This window comes from Erinaceus europaeus, chromosome 4 (assembly GCF_950295315.1).
Source record: "Erinaceus europaeus chromosome 4, mEriEur2.1, whole genome shotgun sequence".
Classification (NCBI taxonomy): Eukaryota; Metazoa; Chordata; class Mammalia; order Eulipotyphla; family Erinaceidae; genus Erinaceus; species Erinaceus europaeus.
This window is the reverse complement of record NC_080165.1, coordinates 42521777-42541867: the sequence shown is the minus strand read 5'-3', so window position 1 is coordinate 42541867 and position 20091 is coordinate 42521777. Positions and strand designations below refer to the sequence as shown.

The 20091-nt window shown below is 41.2% G+C and overlaps 1 protein-coding gene across 4 annotated transcripts in view; it reads left to right on the top strand.

Moving 5' to 3' along the window:
* E2F3 (E2F transcription factor 3) overlaps window positions 1-20091 on the top strand; it is a 101228-nt gene that overhangs the window by 68025 nt on the left and 13112 nt on the right. For all 4 annotated transcript variants that reach the window (XM_016189119.2, XM_007525155.3, XM_060189303.1 and 1 more), the window contains exon 2: window positions 19538-19649. In XM_016189119.2, coding sequence (XP_016044605.2) covers window positions 19538-19649 — 112 coding nt within the window. The remainder of the gene's footprint in view (window positions 1-19537; window positions 19650-20091) is intronic.

Genomic DNA, 20091 nt, shown 5'->3' with positions numbered 1-20091 from the left:
TAGTTGTTGCAGCCTCGTTGCAGTTATTATTGCCATCGTTGACGTTGCTTTGTTGTTGGATAGGACAGAGAGAAATGGAGAGAGGAGGGGAAGACAGAGAGAGGGGGAGAGAAAGATAGACACCTGCAGACCTGCTTCACCGCCCGTGAAGCGACTCCCCTGCAGGTGGGGAGCCGGGGGCTCGAACCGGGATCCTTACGCCGGTCCCTGCGCTTTGCGCCACGTGCGCTTAACCCACTGCGCCACCGCCCGACCCCCCCATTTCTACATTTTTAAGTGTTGCTTTATTGTTTTTACTCTTCCCCCTATTAAATATGATGCTTAGGCTGGAGGCTTAGCATAGTGTGTGTGTGTGTGTGTGTGTGTGTGTGTGTGTGTGTGTGTGTGTGTGTGTGTGTGTGTTAGATTTTTAAAATTTGTATTGATTACTTACATTTTATTTTGAAGCTCAGTTAAATCTTGGGAATAATTTAATATTTTAATCCTTGCTCTGTTGAGTGGGACCATAACAGTATTTATTCTAAAACTGTTTTGACTTCACCAATGAGACACTAGCCTATACTTGAACTTCTAGTCTGGGATTCATGAATTCTAAGTGCCTTTCAATTTCTTTCCTTTTCACCGGTCTGAATGGTGGTTAACTTTGTATTGAGCACATGCATGTGCCTATGCCTGCAGTTTCTGGCCTGTGGGAGCTCAGGACCTGCCTTGTTTACTCTCAGGTGTGTGTTATTGGGTGGTTTCCTCCCATTCAATACCAAATCCTCAAGAGACATCCTCTTCAGATCTCCCAAGATTTTCTCTCGGTTTTGGCACTCTGTTTAAATTCTAACTACTTTGATCTCTTCACACTCTTAGCTCTATTATCTTATCTTGGGGTGTCCCCACCTGTTGCCCCCTTCATTGTACTGTCGCTTGGATACTCCAGTTACTTTGATATCTTCAGACTCTTAACTCATTTTCTCAACTTGGGGTGCCTCCCACCCGTTTTCCTCTTCATTGTACTGCAGCTTGGATACTCCTAACCCCAAATACCACTGTTTGCAATTAAGTAGAAGTCAACTGAGCTATAAAGCAGCATTTGTTGTTCCATCGCTGGGGAGCCAGACGACCCGAACTGCCCCTGCGGCTACAGACAGACTATGACCCACATAGTCAACGACAGCCACCTCTCCAGATTCAAAGGAGGTCTCGAAACTTTACATTAGGCTCAACCTGTCGCTGTTGACTGGCTACGGAAGAAGGGCAAACGCTAGAAGAAGAAGAAGAAGAAGAAGAAGAAGAAGAAGAAGAAGAAGAAGAAGAAGAAGAAGAAGAAGAAGAAGAAGAAGAAGAAGAAGAAGAAGAAGAAGAAGAAGAATTTGTTGTTCTTCAGGTCAACAGTACAAGTATTCATATTCCTGACTAGCAACTGTTAGCTTTCAGTTCTTTATATTTCCTTAATAAATAAATTGTGTGTATGTGTGTGTGTGTGTGTGTGTGTGTGTGTGTGTGTGTGTGTGTGTGTGTTACTGGGCTGGGGAGATAGCATAATGTCAGTGCTAAAACCTTCTCATGCCTGAGGCACCAAACTTCCCAGGTTCAATCCCCAGCACCACCATAAGCCAGAGATGAGCAGTGTTCTGGTAAAACAAACAAAAAATTTTTTTTACTGTTTTAAGAGGAAGTTCTTCAATTGATTCTTGAGTTCCTAAATCTTCCAGCAATACTCTTAGTGTTCATTTATCATGCACCTTCACTAGGGAATAGTTTGTGAAACTGTGTTCATCAGAGTCAAGTGTCCTCTTGTTTTTTGGAGCCAGAGTAATAGTTAAATGCATACTCTTTCAGAGACTTAAGGTACTAGCACTGTGCTACATACCTATTTTTAGTAACTACTGTCTGAAATAAGCCTGTGTGGACTCAGTTGTTTAAATTTAGTAGTTAACAACAGGTCAACAATAGCCCAAGAAAGTTTGTAGGGGGAGGATTTGGGATATGCTACTTTTTAAATTTTTTTTATTGGGGAATTAATGTTTTACATTCAAAAGTAAATACAGTAGTTTGTACATGCATAACATTTCCCAGTTTCCCATATAACAATACAACCCCCACTAGGTCCTCTGTCATCCTTCTTGGATGTGTATTCTCCCCACCCACCCACCCCAGAGTCTTTTACTTGGTTCAATATGCCAATTGCAGTTCAGGTTCTACTTGTGTTTTCTTTTCTGATTTTGTTTTTTCAACTTCTGCCTGAGAGTGAGATCATCCCATATTCATCCTTCTGTTTCTGACTTATTTCACTTAACATGAATTTTTCAAGGTCCATCCAAGAATGGCTGAAAATGGTGAATAATAGCTGAGTAGTATTCCATTGTGTATATATACCACAACTTGCTCAGACACTCATCTGTTGTTGGGCACCTGGGTTGCTTCCAGGTTTTGGCTGTTACAAATTGTGCTGCTAAGACATATGTGTACACAGATCTTTTTGGATGTGTGTGTTGGGTTCCTTAGGATATATCCCCAGGAGAGAAATTGCAGGATCATAGGGTAGGTCCATTTCTAGCCTTCTGAGAGTTCTCCAGACTGTTCTCCACAGAGGTTGGACCAATTTACATTCCTACTAGCAGTGCAGGAAGGTTCCTTTGACCCCACACCCTCTCCAGCATTTGCTGCTGTTACCTTTTTTGATGTATGACATTCTCACAGGATTGAAGTAGTATCTCATTGTTGTCTTTATTTGCATTTCTCTGACAATCAGAGACTTGGAACATTTTTTCGTATGTTTCTTGGCCTTCTGGATCTCTTCTGTGGTGAATATTCTGTCCATGTCCTCCCCCCATTTTTGGATGGGGTTATTCATTTTCTTGTTGAGATTTGCAAGTTCTTTATATATTCTGGCTATTAGCCTCTTGTCTGATGTATGGCATGTAAAGATCTCCCATTCTGTGTGGGGTCTCTTGGTTTGGGTAGTAGTTTCTTTAGCTGTGCAGAAGCTTTTTAATTTGATGTAGTCCCATAGGTTTATGCTTGTCTTAGTCTTCTTTGTAATTGGATTCATTTCATTGAAGATGTCTTTAATATTTATGCAGAAAAGAGTTCTGCCAATATTTTCTTCTAAGTATCTGATAGTTTGTGATCTAACATCCAAGTCCTTGATCCACTTGGAATTTACTTTTGTGTTTGGTGAAATATAGTGGTTCAGTTTCATTCTTATTCATGCATATTTCAACCCATTTTTCCAACACCATATGTTCAAGAGACTCTGCTTTCCCCATTTAATAGTCTGGGCACCTTTGTTAAAGATTAGATGTCCATAGGTGTGGAGGCACTTTTTTTTAAATGAGTTTATTTATTTATTCATGAGAAAGGAGAGAGAGAGAGAGAGAGAGAACCAGACATCACTCTGGTACATGTGCTGCCGGGGATTGAACTCGGGACCTCATACTTTAGAGTCCAAAGCCTTATCCACTGCGCCACCTCCCTGATCACACAGTATATGTTACTTTGTAATGAGACCATGGAATGACTGCTCTCTTTAAAAAACTGATCTGTGGAATTCATAGTTAAAACTTTACATATACTTCTTTGTACCTACATACCATCCTTAAGTTGTGACTGGTTAAAGGCATAAAAAGGGGAGTAACTTCATGAATAATTATTGGTTTCAGAGGGTAAGGTTTAGTCAAGTGAGTACTTCAAATTTGCTTTTTTTGTTTGTTTGTTTTGTATTTGTTCTATCAGTAACTTCTCATGTATAACAGAGACGTAATTCTGTCACCTGAAAAGATGATTGGCTTAGTAAAATTTTTAGTATTTGGTAAGAGCTATGTTGATAAACTTTCTAAGAAAGCACAGTAAATAATCCTAAAACACTTCAAATAATCCCAGGAGCTAAATCTAGGCATCTACCTGTTTTGTAAATATGTTTTTGCTGGGTGTCAGTGAAGCCATTCATTTATGTATAGTCATTTCTTTCCTGGCTACAATACCCCACCACCACCACCTAAAATATTTACTACCTGGCCTTCTACCAAAAAAAATAATAATAAGTGTTTTTCAATTCCTAGTTGTTTACACTAGTGTTAAAGTGAAGTAAAATCGTAAAACCAAGAATTAGGGCTCAAAAAAAGGAAGTACAGAAAAACTAAATGATACTTTAGTGGGAGCTTCAAGTACACTACTACAAAGAGGCATCTGAGTGGCAGAATTGCAGCTGAATATGGCTTAAATACTTTTGCCAATCTTCAAATTAGAGATTCAGATATCTGAAGATAAGAACTCTTAAATTCCATTTTTATGGGCAATAAAAACTTATTTAAGGTTAGTGACAATTTAAAGAAAAACACATTACAAATTGGGTAATATAAACAAATTGTACACCCCTCCCCCCCTTTTTTTTTAAGTTAGCACTTTAATTGCAATCTTCCCTGCTGTTTATTTTTCTCTAAAAACGCATAACATTTGGGCTTTGAAGGGAATACTAAAACTTAAGCATTGTGTGTGGGATAAAGATGCTTTGCCTACTCATTTAGTGGACCCTTTCACTCATCAATTGCATTTCTCATCATTAAAAATATCGCTGGGGGGATCAGGTCGGGTGGTAGTGCAGTAGGATAAGCACACGTGGTGCAAAGTGCAAGGGCCAGCTTAAGGATCCCAGTCCGAGCTCTTGGATCCCCACCTGCAGGGGAGTTGCTTCACCGCTTGTGAAGCAAGACTGCAGGTATCTTTCTCTCCCCCTCTTTGTCTCCCCTCCTCTCTCAGTTTCTTTCTGTCCTATCCAACAACAACAACATCAATGGCAAAAATAACAATAAGGGCAACAAAATGGAAAAAAATGGCCTCCAAGAGCAGTGGATTCATGGTTCAGGCACCAAGCCCCAGCAATAACCCTGGAGAAAAAAGAAAAAAAAAAGTCACTCATTTTCTGTTTCATCTGAGTCACATTTGGTCTGTATATTAATCAAACCCTTTTCTTAAGCTTCTTATCTATTTATAGAGAAACAAAGAAAGAGGAGAAATACCACAGCAATGCTCCACCATTCATGGGACTTCTCCTGATGCAGAGTTCTCTCTTATTTTGCTGGGCCTCAAACCTAAGCCCATGTACTTGGTGAAGCATGCACTCTGCCGTGTCAGCTAGGGTTTTGCTTAAGACCAACATTTGATTATTTGGGTAGACATTATTTGATGCCCCAACCAAAAACCTGTTAACTAGCTCTATTATGTGAATTATGTTATTATGTTAGTGTGAATTTGTTTTTAAAAGTGTCAATATCACATGCTGATAAATGAGAATGACAAATGGGGTCATTGTAATTACTTTACTGATACAGAATGTACCTTACTTGCATGAGGTCGTGGGTTTGTCTGGCATCAGTTAAAACACAAATAAATTTAAAAGGGGCCAGATGGTAGCACACCTGATAAAGCATGAATGTTACCATGTGCAAGGTTCAAGCCCCTTCTCCCAACCTTCAGTGACTTGGCTTCACAAATGGTGAAGCAGAGCTGCAGGGATCTCTCTCTCTCTCTCTCTCTCTCCCTCTCCCTCTCCCTCTCCCTCTCCCTCTCCCTCTCCCTCTCCCTCTCCCTCCCCTCCCTCTCTTTCTCTCTCTCCCTCTTCCATATAAGTTTCTCCCTGTCTATTCAATAACAAAATCAAATAATTTTAATAATAATAAATTAAAAATACATAGAGGGCCACTTTTGGTTCAGAATGGTAGCTTTTCATATATTTTTATTATTTTTCCCTTGAGGTCCTCTCAAAATAATTGGCAATCTTTTTTTTTTTTTAATCTTTGAAAAATGAGATTGGGGCCTCATTCAAAAGCCAAAAATTTAGGTCGGTCATAGGTAAGTCACATGTTTGAAACCCTGAGCTTGAGCCTGGGTAGCAGAAGAGGAGAACAATTAAATTTAGATTGCTGGGATACAAAGGATAGACCAAGTAATCATTAAAGTCGAATAGAAGAAACTGCGGTCTGTGAACTTGTCAGTTTGTTCTGGACAACCCTGGAAATTCAGGTTAAGACAAAAAAAGAAGAGTAAAGGGAAAATACAGGGGCTGGACAGTGGTGCACCTGGTTAAGCACATATATTACCAAGCACAAGGATCTGGGTTTGAGTCATCCCCTCCCTACCTGCAGGAGGTCCGCTTCACAAGCAGCTAAGCAGGTCTACAGGTCTCTCTCTCTCTCTCTCTCTCTCTCTCTCTCTCTCTCTCTGTCCTCTCTCAATTTCTGTCTGTCCTGTCCAATAAAAAAATGGGAAAAAAAATTTTAAAGGGTGTTCGTGTGAAGGTTTTTTTGAAAACATTATTTACTTACTAGCACAGGATAGAGAAACAGTATCACTGTGGCACAGGGGATGCTGGGCATCAAACTTGGGACCTCATGCTTCCAAATTCAGTATCCTACTCACTCTTTCACCCTCCAGGCCCAAATTGTGATAGTGTTTATGCAGAATAAATGCCCAGAACCCAGTCTCAGCATAGGTAACAGCCATGACCCAGGTTGGCCCAAATTCTAGGAAAACTAAGGAAGAGCACTGGGTTTCTTCAGCTTCTCCGAAGGAAATTGTGTGCTTCCCATCTATACTGAAGTGGGGATTTCCTAAGCCTGGGAGGGGAGGTTCAGAAGCTGGTTCAGAAGTTCAGTGAAGTGACACGTCTACCTCATGCATTAGCACTGTGTGCAAAAAGGGAAATTGCTGAATAGCATTCATTCAACAGACCCAGAGAACAGTCTAGGGTCTTGAGAGCATAAGGTTCAAGGGTTCCAGGCAGTGGTCTTGGGCAGTGGCACACCTATGCACATGGCTCTGGAGTCGAAATACCCCTCACTGCCCACCAGCAGCAAGGAAGCTTCATGAGCAGTAAAGATAGACAGGTGTCTATCTTTCTCTCTCCTTTTTATATACCCCTCCTTTCTCAGTTTCTCTCTTGGTGCTGTCTAATAAAACTGAAGTGAAAAAATGGCTGTCAAGAACAGTGGCTTCTTCATGCAGACACCAGTCTCCAGGAATAACCTTGATGGCAATTAAGAAAGAAGGAGGGAGGAAGGAAGGAGAGTTAGAGAGTTCCAGGCATAGGCACTTCATAAAATATCTGAATATCTGATATAACAGAACTGGGAACAGTTGAGGCTATAGCTTGAAGGAGATTGTACCAAAACACAGGGAAAAACTGAAATTGGAAATCCCGAAGTAAACAAAGACACGTTAGCTGCTATAGTGTGGCCACATATCACCTAATGACAGGGATATATAGGGTCTAAGAAATGCATCCTTAGATGATTTCATTGCAGTAGTGTCATAGAGTGTGTTATTCTCCAAACTGTTCTCCATTTTGTTGGCATAGCGATTTAGCAGGGCACGTTATGCTGGAGGAGCTGGGTCCTCTATGACTTCTTTTTTTTTTCCCCCTTTAGTTGCCCTTGTTTATCGCTGTTGTTGTTGTTATTGCTGTTGCTAATGCTGTCGTTGTTGTTGGATAAGACCTAGAGAAATATGAGAGAGATGGGGAAGACAGAGTGGGGGAGAGAAAGACACCTGCAGACCTGCTTCACCACCTGTGAAGCGATCCCCCTGCAGGTGGGGAGCCAGGGGCTCAAACTGGGATCCTTAACGCAGGTCCTTGCGTTTTGCGCCAGGTGCGCTTAACCAGCTGTACCACAGCCGGGCTCCCTATGACTTCTTTATTGCTCCTCTATTACACTGGCCCTGTTTGCTAGCATATCATTAGGTGATAGGAATTTGGGGACCACCATTATGTATCCATTTCACTATTGATCAAAAGATCATTGTGTGGAAAATGGCTGTATTTGGTTTGGCAGTGAACAACATACATTTAGTCAAGCCATACAACACTGGTTTATTAATTTGATCAAAAATATTGATGTTGGGTGGATGATAGGAGTGGTGTGCAGGCACACCTACCATCGAGAAGTGAAAAGTTGTACCCATATGTCAACAACTGCCCTGCAAATCATATTTCCCTCAATAAAATGACTAGGAAAAAAAAATGAAAGGGCCAGATAGTGGTGCATCTGGTTGAGTACACATAATACAGTGTGCAAGGATCTGGTTTTGACGCCTCAGTCCTCACATGCAGGGGAAAAGCTTCAAAAGTGGTGAAGCAGGACTACAGGTGTCTCTGTCTCTCTCCTTCTCTATCACTCCCTTCCCTCTTGATTTCTGGCTGACTCTATCCAATAAATAAATTAAAATAATTTAAATTTTTAAAATTTATTTATTGGGGGATTAATGGTTTACAGTCAACAATAAAACATAGTAGTTTGTACATGCATAACAGTTCATACAACAATACAGCTCCCACTAGGTCCTCCTCTGCCATCATGTTCCAGGACCTGAACCCTCCCTCCCACTCCAGATTCTTTTATACCACCTCCAGTCCAAGTTCTGCTTAGAATTTTCCCTTCTGATCTTGTTTCTTAACTTCTGCCTACCCCCCTACCCCCCTACCCCAGAGTCCTTTACTTTGGTGTAATACACCAGATGTAGCCCAATTTCTGCTTTGTGATTATTATTCAATTTTTTTTTTCTTTTACCAGAGCACTGTTCAGCTCTGCGGGTGGTGCAGGGGATTGAACCTGGAGCTTCAAAGCCTCAGGCATGAGAGTCTGTTTGCATAACCATTATGCTATCTCCTTTGCCCCCTATTTTTTTTTAAACTTGATTCGTTTCATTGAGGGTGTCTTTAAAATTTAAATGGAAAAGAGTTTTGCCAATATTTTCCTCTAAGTATTTGATAGTTTCTAGTCTAATATCCAAAGAGTGTTGAAATCCCTTACTGTTACTGTGCTGCTGTCAATTTATTGCTGTAGCCCTTTCAGTAGCTGTTAATAATCATTAAGATCTTCATTGTTGGTGTATTGCACCGAAGTAAAAGACTCTGGGTGTGTGTGTGGGGGTGGAGGTAGGGGAGAGTACAGGTCCAAAAAGGATGACAAAGGACCTAGTGGGGGTTGTATTGTTATGTGGAAAACTGAGAAATGTTATGCATGTACAAACTATTGTATTTACTATCAACTGTAAAACATTAATCCCCCAGTAAAGATATATAAACACCTTCACTGACTGATCCTCTGAACCTTAATTAATGTCCATCCCTATCTTTTAAATTTTTACTTGTTTTAAGGTCTGTCATGTCAGATTGAGAACAACTGTTCCTGCCCCTTTTTGTGGTCCATTGGCTTGTATGGTAGTTTTCCATCCTTTCACTTTGAGTCTATGTTTGTCTTGTTGGTTTAGTTGAGATTCCTGCAGACAACATATGGTTGGGTTGTGTTTTCTGATCCATCTTCTTACTCTGTGCCTTTTAATAGGTGAATTCAAGCCATTGGCATTTATTGATATGAAGATATTTTAATGCCATTATTCTAAAATTTTAGAGTGTTCTGATATATGGCATGTTTATGATGTGATTGCTTCTAAGAGACCTTCCAGAGCTTCTTGCAAGGCAGGCTTGATGATAGTTGATTCCTTCAACTGTTGCTTGTCTGAGAAGGTTTTGATGCCTCCATCTAGTCTGAATGTCAATCTAGCAGGGCTTAATATTCTTGTCTGAAAGCCTTTCTCATTGAGCACTTGATATATGTCTTTCCATTCTCTTCTGGCCTGTAGTGTTTGTGTGGAGAAGTCTGCTGCTAATCTTATGGGTTTTCCTTTGTAGGTGACTCTTGGTTTTTCTCTTGCAGCCTTCAGGATCCTTTCTTTATCCTATTCCTTTCCATTGTAAATATGATAGGTCTTGGTGTCTTTAAGTCTGGGTTAATTCTGTTTGGGACCCTCTGGGATTCTTGAACCTTTATGTCTTTGATGTTGTCTAGTCTAGAGAAGTTCTCAGCTATTATGTCCTGAAGAATGCTTTCTTCCCCTCTCTTTCTTCCTCTGGCAAGCCACTAATGCATATATTACTTCTTTTGAAGTCATCCCATATGTCTCTGTTGTTTTCAGTATCTCTTAATCTCTTTTTCAGATCTCTTCTTTCTTAGTTTTCTCTAATTCATCCTCAATCTTGCCAATTCTGTTTTCTGCCTCATTTATTCTATCCTCTCTCCCCTCTGTTGTTTTCTGTAGCTCAGCTATTTTGTTACCCTGTTCCGATACTGTATTAGCTCGTTCAGCTAGTTGTGCTATTAGCTCAGCTATTTCAGCTTTCAGCTCTCCAATTACCTCCAGATAGTGTTTTCTTTTTGAGTCTCATTTGCTGATCCCCATTTCTGATTATCTTACTTTCAAACTCTTTCCTCATTCCTGTGACTAATAGCTCAGTTAGTGATTGGATCTTGACCTCAAAAACCTTTGGGGGTGGTTATCTGGACTTTTGTCCTGTTTCATTTCTGCAATGTTTCTTCTTGGTTTAACCATTGTATATGGTGTGTTATGAGGTCCATTTGACTCACTAATCACACTTGCCTGAATTGACTGACCAGGTAGAGTAGAGATCTAGATGAGAGTAGAGAAATGTAGCTGCTGCTACTCTGTGCTGGTTATTGATGACCAGCAGGTGGTGTTATTGTGATCTCTTGATATCTTTTGTTTGTATAATCTGCAACGGGAGGGGTACGGTTGGGGGGTGGGGGGTTGCTTTGGGCTGTCTTGTGGTCACAAGGTGATAAGACTATCAGGAGAAAAAGTTGAAAGACAGGTGGGTGTGCTATCACAACAGATGTCTATATAGTATCCAAACCAAAGTGGCTAAACCAAAAAAGTGATTATACAAGTTTATTGCTTAGAAAGATCACCAGGAGAAAGAACGTGGAGCCACCAGAGGGGTAGCTATTATAAACCCTCCATGCTGGTGCTGCACCAGGAGAACTCCATGGATCATGGAGCAGTTCTGAAGTCTCCCTTTAGATAAAAAGGATGATAAAATTTGGCACAGAGACTGCCCAGCAATATTATGCATTAGTGAGGTTCTGAGTTCATTCCCTGATGCCTCATCATGTGGGGATGGGGCGGGGGAGGACACATGCTTCTGTTCATTTTTGTCTTGAATTATTCTGAAAAACAAAATGGATATAGAAAGAAAAGCAGTTATTTTCCCTAAATCACTTCTTGTTGGGGTTCATGGGGGCGGGGGGGGGGGGGTCAGCCATCCATGCTCAAGCACACATCAGACCCACAACTTCTCTTCCAAAAACTGAGTCTGTTTAAAATTCGTTTTAGAAATGTGCATGGATATGTCCGTTAGATGCCCAAACTGGTTGTTATGTAAATGCAAATTAGTGGAAGATCAAAATACCCTTGACGTGTTTATAGTTTTAACATTAAAAGAGAAAAGCAGCCAAGTCTAGAATCTGTTCCTAGTAAGACAGTGAGAAGTGAGGAGGGGATTTAGCTGGGACATTGAAGCATGAGAAAAGCCATGCACACAAGGAAGAGAGAGTGACACTGCTCACCAGCTGGTAGAAGTTAGGCTGTGGAGCGAACAAACTCTTCATCAAGATGAAGAAAGGCACCCTTTCCACTCCTGTTGTCACATGCCTTACCTTTTTGCTTCTCACCTTATAAGAATAGTCTGCAGGGAATTGGGCGGTAGCGCAGCAGGTTAAGCGCATGTGGCACAAAGCGCAAGGACTAGCATAATGATCCCAGTTGGAGCCCATAGCTCCCCACTTACAGGGAAGTTGCTTCACAGATGGTGAAGCAGGTCTCAGGTGTCTCTTTCTCTCCCCGCCACTGTCTTCCCCTCCTCTCTCCATTTCTCTCTGTCCTATCCAAAAAAAAAAAAAAAGGGCAACAAAAGGAAAAATAAATATTTAAAATATTTTTTTAAAAAGAATAGTCTGAATTTGTTAGATTCTTTTTTTTTCCACCAGGGCTTTCTTTATGGCCAGGTGCCCCACTCCTGGTGGCCATATTTTTCTTTTTTATTTTTAATCTTCTGATATTATTTATTTATTACTGGATGGAAATAGAAGTGGGGGGGGATAGAGAGGGAGAGAGACAGAGACACCTGCAGTTCTACTTCACCACTCCTGAAGCTTTCCTTCTGCAAATGGGGACCAGGGACTTGAACCTGAGTCCTTGATCACTGTAGGTGCACTACCTCCTGGCCCCATTTTTTTCCTTTACCTTTTTTTTTTTTCTTCTTCTTCTTGATATGACAGTGAGAAATTGAGGGGGGAGAAGATTTTTTTAAAAGCCAGAGAAAGAGAGACTTCTACAGCACTGTTTCAGTTCTGGTGAAGTTCCACCCTGCTCATGGGGGCCAGAGGCTTGAACCCAGATCCTTGCGCATGGCAACATGCAGTCAACTGGATGTACCTAGTTGTTAGATTCTTAACTTGTCTCATACAGAAAGCCAGAGAAGATCTTAGAGCTTTTCATCTTAGGTAACCTCATCTCAGTAAGAAGTTTGGCGTTAGGTATAAGGTTATTGTCATGGTATGTAAGGGACTATATCTGGTCCTTTCCTTACCCCCAAGCACCTTCACCTTAGATCCTGCCAAGTCTCAGCTAAGACAGCCAACCCAAGCTCCCCCAACTTCCACTCTCTTCTCTATAAATCAGAGTCCATCTGCCTTCCAAGACTTCTTTCCTAATTCCTTAATCCACTGGGTCCAAATGGGATTCACTTGTGGTCTAGTCTCAAATTTGAAGGTTCCCCCCTCCTCTGGATTATTTAACTAGCACTGGTACTCTTGGCTTTCCTTCTTCCTATGTTCAAAAAGCCTTCTCTAGGGTAAGGGAGATATCATACTGGTTATGCAGAAAAGTTTCTCATGCCTAAGGCTCTGAAGTCACTAATTCAATCCCGTACACACCACCTGCATACAGTGCTTTGTTTATTTATTTATTTATTTTCATTTTATCAGATAGGACAGAGAGAAATTGACAGAGGATAGGGAGATAGGGAGAGAGAAAGACACGTACAGATCTGCTTCACCACTTGAGAGGCAACCTGTGCAGGTAGGAGAGCCTGGGCTCCAATTGGGATCCTTGTGCAGATAGATGCTTGTGCTTGTACTTGTGTGCGCTTAACCCAGTGTGCCACCGCCTGGCCCCCAACAGTGTTTTCTTTAAAAGGAAAAGGGGGGGTGTTTGTTTAGTTTTTCAGATATTCTAAACTTTTAATCAGGAAAATGAAAAGGCATGCACCAGAAAAGTACATGGGCCATCCAGACCTCATGCATGCAGAAGCTGATGCCCATTTTCCAAGGCCCTGCCTTCACTTCCTTTCTAAGCCATCACTCTTACATCAGCTATGACTTCCAGATGTGGTTCCTTTTTCCTCTTCCTTCTCTCATGCAGAAACAGGACCTGACTCCCTCAAGTGTTCTCCAAATTCTCGGGGGTGGGGCAAAATAAAAGCCCTCTCTTAATCTTTGATTTTGAGGCAAAATTTATCATGTCAAATTCTTTCTCATGCCCATTATCTCCTTTAAATTGCGGTAAATGGAGCTTGTTTTAATGTTCACAGCATAGAGGAGGTCAGGCCTTTTGCTTGATTTATCCTCCTCCTGTGGCTCATATGGTAGATAAAAAATATTACTTCCTTCCCCACTGCTAGGCGGGGCCATTTCTGATAGTGCATCCCTTTTATGTTTTGAACCCATATAAATTGAATGGTGCTAAAACTTTTCTCCAGTCTAAAAACAAACTTCTTTTGTTTAACACAAATGGAAATGAATTTTGTTTTCTTATTATGTAAGTAAGCCACATTCACTTTCAAATGTTTTAGAAATATAAAGCTAAAAAGATTAAAATACCATATTACTATCACCCAAAGATTAATGCTCTTAATCTGTGCAGTTTGAGCCCTTAGATACACTCTATGCATATAATTTCCCCACAAAAATACAATTTTACCGTTTTTGCCTGCTTTTTTTTTTTTTTTTAATTCCTCCAGGGTTATTGCTGGGGCTCCGGTGCCAGCAACTCGAATCCACTGCTCCTGGAGGCTATTTTTTTTCCCTTTTCTTGCCCTTGTTGTTTTATCGTTGTTGTGGTTATTATTGATGTAATTGTTGTTGGGTAGGACAGAGAGAAATGGAGAGAGGAGGGGAAGACATGGGGGAGAGAAAGATAGACACCTGCAGACCTGCTTCATCACTCGTGAAATGACACACACACACCTGCAGATAGGGAGCCAGGGGCTCAAACTGGTATCTTTGCATGGGTCCTTGTTGCCTGCTATTTTTTTTTTTTAAATCCTACACCTAATAGAGGCTCCTCACCATCAGTTGCATAGCATCCCACTATAGAAATGTAAATTACTTGACTGAATCTTCTGAGACTGGGCTTTTCTGTTATCGTCTCCAGGGTTATCGCTGGGGCTCAGTGCCTGCACTGCAAATCCACTGCTCATGGAGGCCATTTTTCCCATTTTGTTGCCTTTGTTGTTGCGCCTGTTGTATTTGTTATTTTTATTGTTGTCATAACTATTGTTGTTGGATAGAACAGAGAGAGATGGAGAGAGGAGGGGAAGACAGGAGGGACAGACACCTTCAGGGCTGCTTCACCGCTTGTGAAGCGACCCCCTGCAGGTGGGGAGCTGGGGGCTGGGACTGGGCATTTTTGTTGGACATATGTGGGAAAACAAATATTAAAGAAAATGAATATGTTGTTCTTCTAATAAGCAAATCCTAGAAACAACATAAATGTTCTTGAAATATACTCCAATAAGTTTAATTGCTAATTTAAAAGTTATAAATTGAATATGTCGGCACATTATCCATAATGAATAAACATAGACATATCACTTTGTGAAATATTACCGTTCTATAAGCATGAAGTCATTACTTCATATTTAACTTTACTTCTTAGAGATAAGCTCTGTTAGCATTCGACATGTATCTTTTTTAGACTTTTTCTGGATTCATGGGAAACCTTATAGTCATATCTTTAGTTTTGTCTCTTTTTTTTCACCCATGAGATTACATTATACACATATTTCTGCAGCTTTTTTTTCAACCTTAGATTTCTTTATAGAAAGTCTACTTTCTTGAGAGACATCATAATGCTGCTCAGCTCTGGCTTATGGTAATGCAAGGGATAGAACTGGAGCCTCAAAAAATACATAAATCTTAGATAGAGCTGCCTTTGGGCATGGCTTAAAGCCATTGGGACTCAGTCTACTCTTTCCGGCTCATAACTGTACTTTCTTCTGATATTTGATTTATTACCTGAAACTTTAAGTCAATCCGTGACTTCTCTGCTTTAGTGTAAGGTGAGTATAGGAAAAGCTTACACCCCATAATGCCACTATGAGTGTTTACTGGGGAAATTATGATATTAGCTCCAGACTTAAATCCTTCCTACCAGCCTAACAATTCCTATTGGAAAAGAACATGTTGAACAAAAGCAAGCCTTCTCCTCCCCCCTCCCCCCAGACTTGTAGACAGAGTAGCTGTGTGAGCTAAGAACTGTGGTGAAGTTCCTTGTGAAAAATAAGGGCTGCAAATGTCAGGCAAGCAGAAAGTTTGAATGTTCCCCACAGCCTTGTACTTGACTACCTGACAGTGATCCTTCCTATTTTCATAGACACAATTTCAGCTTTACAACGCAACTGGTTCATTACAGAGAGACATGTCATCTTAGGTGAGGCTAAGCTTCAAAAGTTTTTCACCTGCAGTGAAATTTAACCTTAATATTATCTCAGGAAGATGCCATGTAGGCATGTCCAGCCTTTACTTCTGTTTAGGACCAAATAACATCCTTCCACTACTAATAGAAATAATTATTAATGGAAATAATTTAATACTAAGATCTTCATAAACAGTAACTCAAAGGCAGAGAGTAACAGAAAGGCAGAGAGCGTCACTCTGGCATATGCCATGTTAGGATCGAACTTGCAATTATAAATCCAATGCTTTAGCCACTGTGGCACCTCCCAGGCTTTGAGAAAGGAAATTTTCATCTACCTTGTTGCTAAACACAGAGCAAGGGGAGGACTTCAGCCCTCTCTTTCAGTTGTTTGTTTGCTTTGCCAACTATGTATGCTTGAATTTGCTAAGGTAAATAGTAAACTAAGACTGTTCCATTCTATATCAAAATTATTGGTCCTTTCCCAAAAGAGTGTCCAGCTATTGAAGTCGCCTTTCAATCTAAGACCTACAAGAACTGTATGATCCTTTCAAGTCCAATTTACTCCCCAGTCACTAGACAATGGAGGAATAATAACAGGACAGCCCAACAGAAACATCCATTTACGACAGGGAATGTCACATCACTACCACTACCACCCTCATCATGTTCTTCTCAATAGGAACAGTAGGCACTTGGAGACATGATTGGGTACGAGTGACTTATTTGTGAAGTCAGTGTGGCCACCCCAATGTCTATCCTTAGGAAGAATTTCCTGGGACTGCTTGTCTTATGTGGTGGAGTATATGTGCATGAATTTATAAGCTTAGCAACTGATTTCCATAGAGGACAAAGTTACATAGGCCTTTGTTTTTCTAAACAGAGATTCTCTGACAGTAGAAGAATCAAGTTCTTTAAAATTAAGTAGATTTTCCTGAATAGGATAGACAGCTCAGCAGTAGAGTACTTTTTTTTTTTTTAAGCTAGAGACGGGTAGAAAGAGATCATAGTACTGTAGCTTCCTTCAGTTTGGTGGGAGCTGGGCTCAAACCTGGGTAGTGCACATGGCAGAGCTGTACACTATTGAAGTAAGTTATTTTACTGGCCCTAGAATGCATGTTTTGCATGCATGAAGCTCTGGGCTTGATCCCTGACAGCAAATAAAATAATGTTCTGCCCTCTCTGTCTCTCCTTCTCCCCACTCAATGCTTTCTCTCTAAATGTAAAATAAAATACAGTAGGTTTTCTATCTAGTATTTAGAGTTGGTCAGTTCTGTGTTTTGATGCTTGCTAACCAGTCACACATCCTGACTAGTCCTGATCTTTGAAGTTAGGCTTCAGTTTCTTGACATTATGCCTCTCAGAATTTCCCTAACCTGCAATTCACTGCTTCCATAGACTTTTGTCTCTAAGAAATTTGAAGCAATAGCCTGGAATTGAGAGACAAAACTAGCATGCACCCCAGACTACTTCTGTGAGAACTTTTTTGGGGCTCAACAGTTCCAGGTCCCAGGCTTTTTTTCCCACTTTCTGTGCTCTTCAGAATGGGCTGGAACACAGCTTTGCGTCTTCTTAGATTGCTTTCTACAGAAGAAAAAAAAATAATACAGCACAGCTATTCCCTTCTCTTTTAGGTAAGCCAGTCACAAATAAAGCTTGTGCCTCAGTATTGATTTCCTTTTTTTTTTTTTTTTTTGACAGATAACTCATACTTTATTTCAGCAACATATTTACAGTTGAATATAAATTAGAGGCCTGCTTGTACACCAAAGCCAGATCCTTTGGGTGGTTCTGTCAGAGAAGTAAGACCCCCACCCCCCCAGCTGACTCACAGGAAAATTGTCCACTCCTTGACCCAGGTTTTGGAATTTTGCCTGCCTTGAGCTCATCAATAATTTCTTAGTAATGATTTCCTTTAGGCCACAAAAAGTGACTACATTCTTTGCCACTCTTTAACAAGACTTGCTAACTCCAAGTTGCACCAACACCCACCTTGACTCAATGAGTTCTGTAGGCTGTCACTTGCAACAAACTTTGCCTCCAGGGTATTGCTGGGGCTCAGTGCCTGCACTATGAATCCACTGCTCCTAGAGGCCATTTTTTCCCATTTTGTTGCTCTTGTTGTTGTTGTTGTTGTCACTGATGTTGTTGTCGGATAGGACAGAGAAATCGAGACAGGAGGAGAGAAACATTCTGAGGTGACCTCCCCCCCCACTGCAGGTGGGTGCTGGTGGGCTCGAACTGGGATCCTTGCGCCAGTCCTTGGGCTTTACGCCATGTGCACTTAACCCGCTGCTGCTGCCCAACCCTCAGTTTTTTGTTTTTAAGACATAAGCTGACCCACAGTTTTTTGTTTGTTTATTTTAAAATTTGTTTATATAAGGCTGGGAAGATAGCATAATGGTTATGGAAAATATTTTTATGCCTGAGGCTCTGAGATCCCAGGTTCAACTCTCAGCACCACCAAAAGCCAGAGCTGATTAGTGCTCTAGGCTGGCTCTCTTTTGCTTTCTCTCTAATAAGTAAATATAAAAATTAAGATTTTTTTTTAATTTGGGGGGGTTGTTTTTGTTTTACTTTGTACAAGTAATTAAGGAGAAGTGAGTGAGTGAGTGAGTGAGTCGGGGTAGATAGCATAATGGTTATGCAAAGAGACTCTCATGCCTGGAGCTCCAAAGTCCCATGTTCAGTCCCCCACACCACCATAAGCCAGAGCTGAGCAGTGCTCTGGTTAAAGAGAGAGAGGGAGTCAGATGGTAGTGCAATGGGTTAAGCGGGTTAAGCTCAGGTGGCGCGAAGTGCAAGGACCAGAGTAAGGATCCCGGTTCGAGCCCCTGGGTCCCCACCTGCAGAGGAGTTGCTTCACAGGTGGTGAAGCAGGTCTGCAGGTGTCTGCCTTTCTTTCCCCCTCTCTGTCTTCCCCTCCTATCTCCATTTCTCTCTATCCTAACAACGACATCAATAACAACAACAATAATAACTACAACAACAATAAAAAACGGGCAACAAAAGGGAAAATAAATAAGCATTTAAAAAAGAGAGAGAACCAGAGCATCAGTCTGGCATTTGTAGGACCCAGGACTGAACTCAAGACCTCCCACTTTACCTACTGTGAAGCTCCCATACCACTGCTGCACAGTTTTAAATGGTGGCCTCTGACCCTTTTCTATTCTACATTCTGTTTCCCATAGTGAAGTCTTCATTTTCAGGCAGCTTCTGGCTACCAGCTTACCAACCTCACTAAGAAAGCATGTCCCCTTCTTGACAATATTTACAGGGAAAAAAATTCTTAGCAAACCCTTTCTCAGTTTGATCATGTGCCCTCCCTCAAACCCAGTCCCTGGACAAGGAGGAAAGATGGGCCACAAGCTTGGGTCACTTGTGTGCATAGGTGTTCAGTGAATAACCAGGCTGCTTTTATTCTGAGAATGACCACTTGCAGTTTTTGACTAATTGTATTACTACCCATCACTCTTTCAGTGAAAGAGAGTGTGACTGAATACCTACAGAAAGAAGCCCAGGCCCTGTGCCAAGTACTGGGAATAGGTACAGATATAAATGGAAAGTCATCATTGACTTAAAGGAAATGAGAAACTGATAAGTAAAATAGCTCTTGTGTCCAGTAGCCGTTATAAATAAACATGGAATATTTGGGGAACACAGGAAAGGAGTATTTTTAGCATCTAGTCCCATACATGGTACATACGCTGAGTCAGTCAATGAATGAACAGAGTGACTCCTGATGCATTATCCTGAGGAATCTATGGATTTGTCCATCTTGAGCATAGACAATGATGACAGTAAAAAGAGTTTGCATGAGTGCCCAGCCCCATAACCCAAATGCTGGCTGTAGGGAATGACTGTGTCCTAAGGAAAGTGAGGCACAGGTGGCAAGCAGTGGCAGTAACTCAGGGCACAAGGCAGGGACTAGATCACATGCAGCCTCACCCCTTGTGCATCTGACTGGTGACAAGCAAAATGTGCTTTCTTATTACAGGCAAAGCGAAGGCTGGAACTAGGAGAAAGCGGTCATCAGTACCTCTCAGATGGTTTAAAAACCCCCAAGGGCAAAGGAAGAGCTGCACTACGAAGTCCAGATAGTCCAAAAAGTAAGGGTTCTTTCATCTCTTTATTCTCTTGGGTGTGTGCTTCCCAACTTGCAGAGCTGGTGGCTGAAAGTATGCCAAGGTGTGAATCATTTGGGCATATTTTGTTCTTTTTTATTTCTTTCTGTTCCTGTTCAACAAATAAAGACAAAATTGGAAACACACACACACACACACACACACACACACACGAAACACCCAGGGGAGACTTACAGTTGATATATTACCTCATTCTGACTTAAGAGAGGCCTCTTTAAATATGTACATGATGAGAGAGATAACTCACAGGGCAGGATGACTGTAGGGCCTGGCACCACATGGCATTGTCATACCAGAGGAAGCTCCAGTGCTGTGGTGTTCTCTCTCTCTCTTTCTCTCTCTCTCTCTGTAGCTGAATAAAAAATACTGCAGGAGCAGTAAAATCACACATGCATGTAGCACCAGC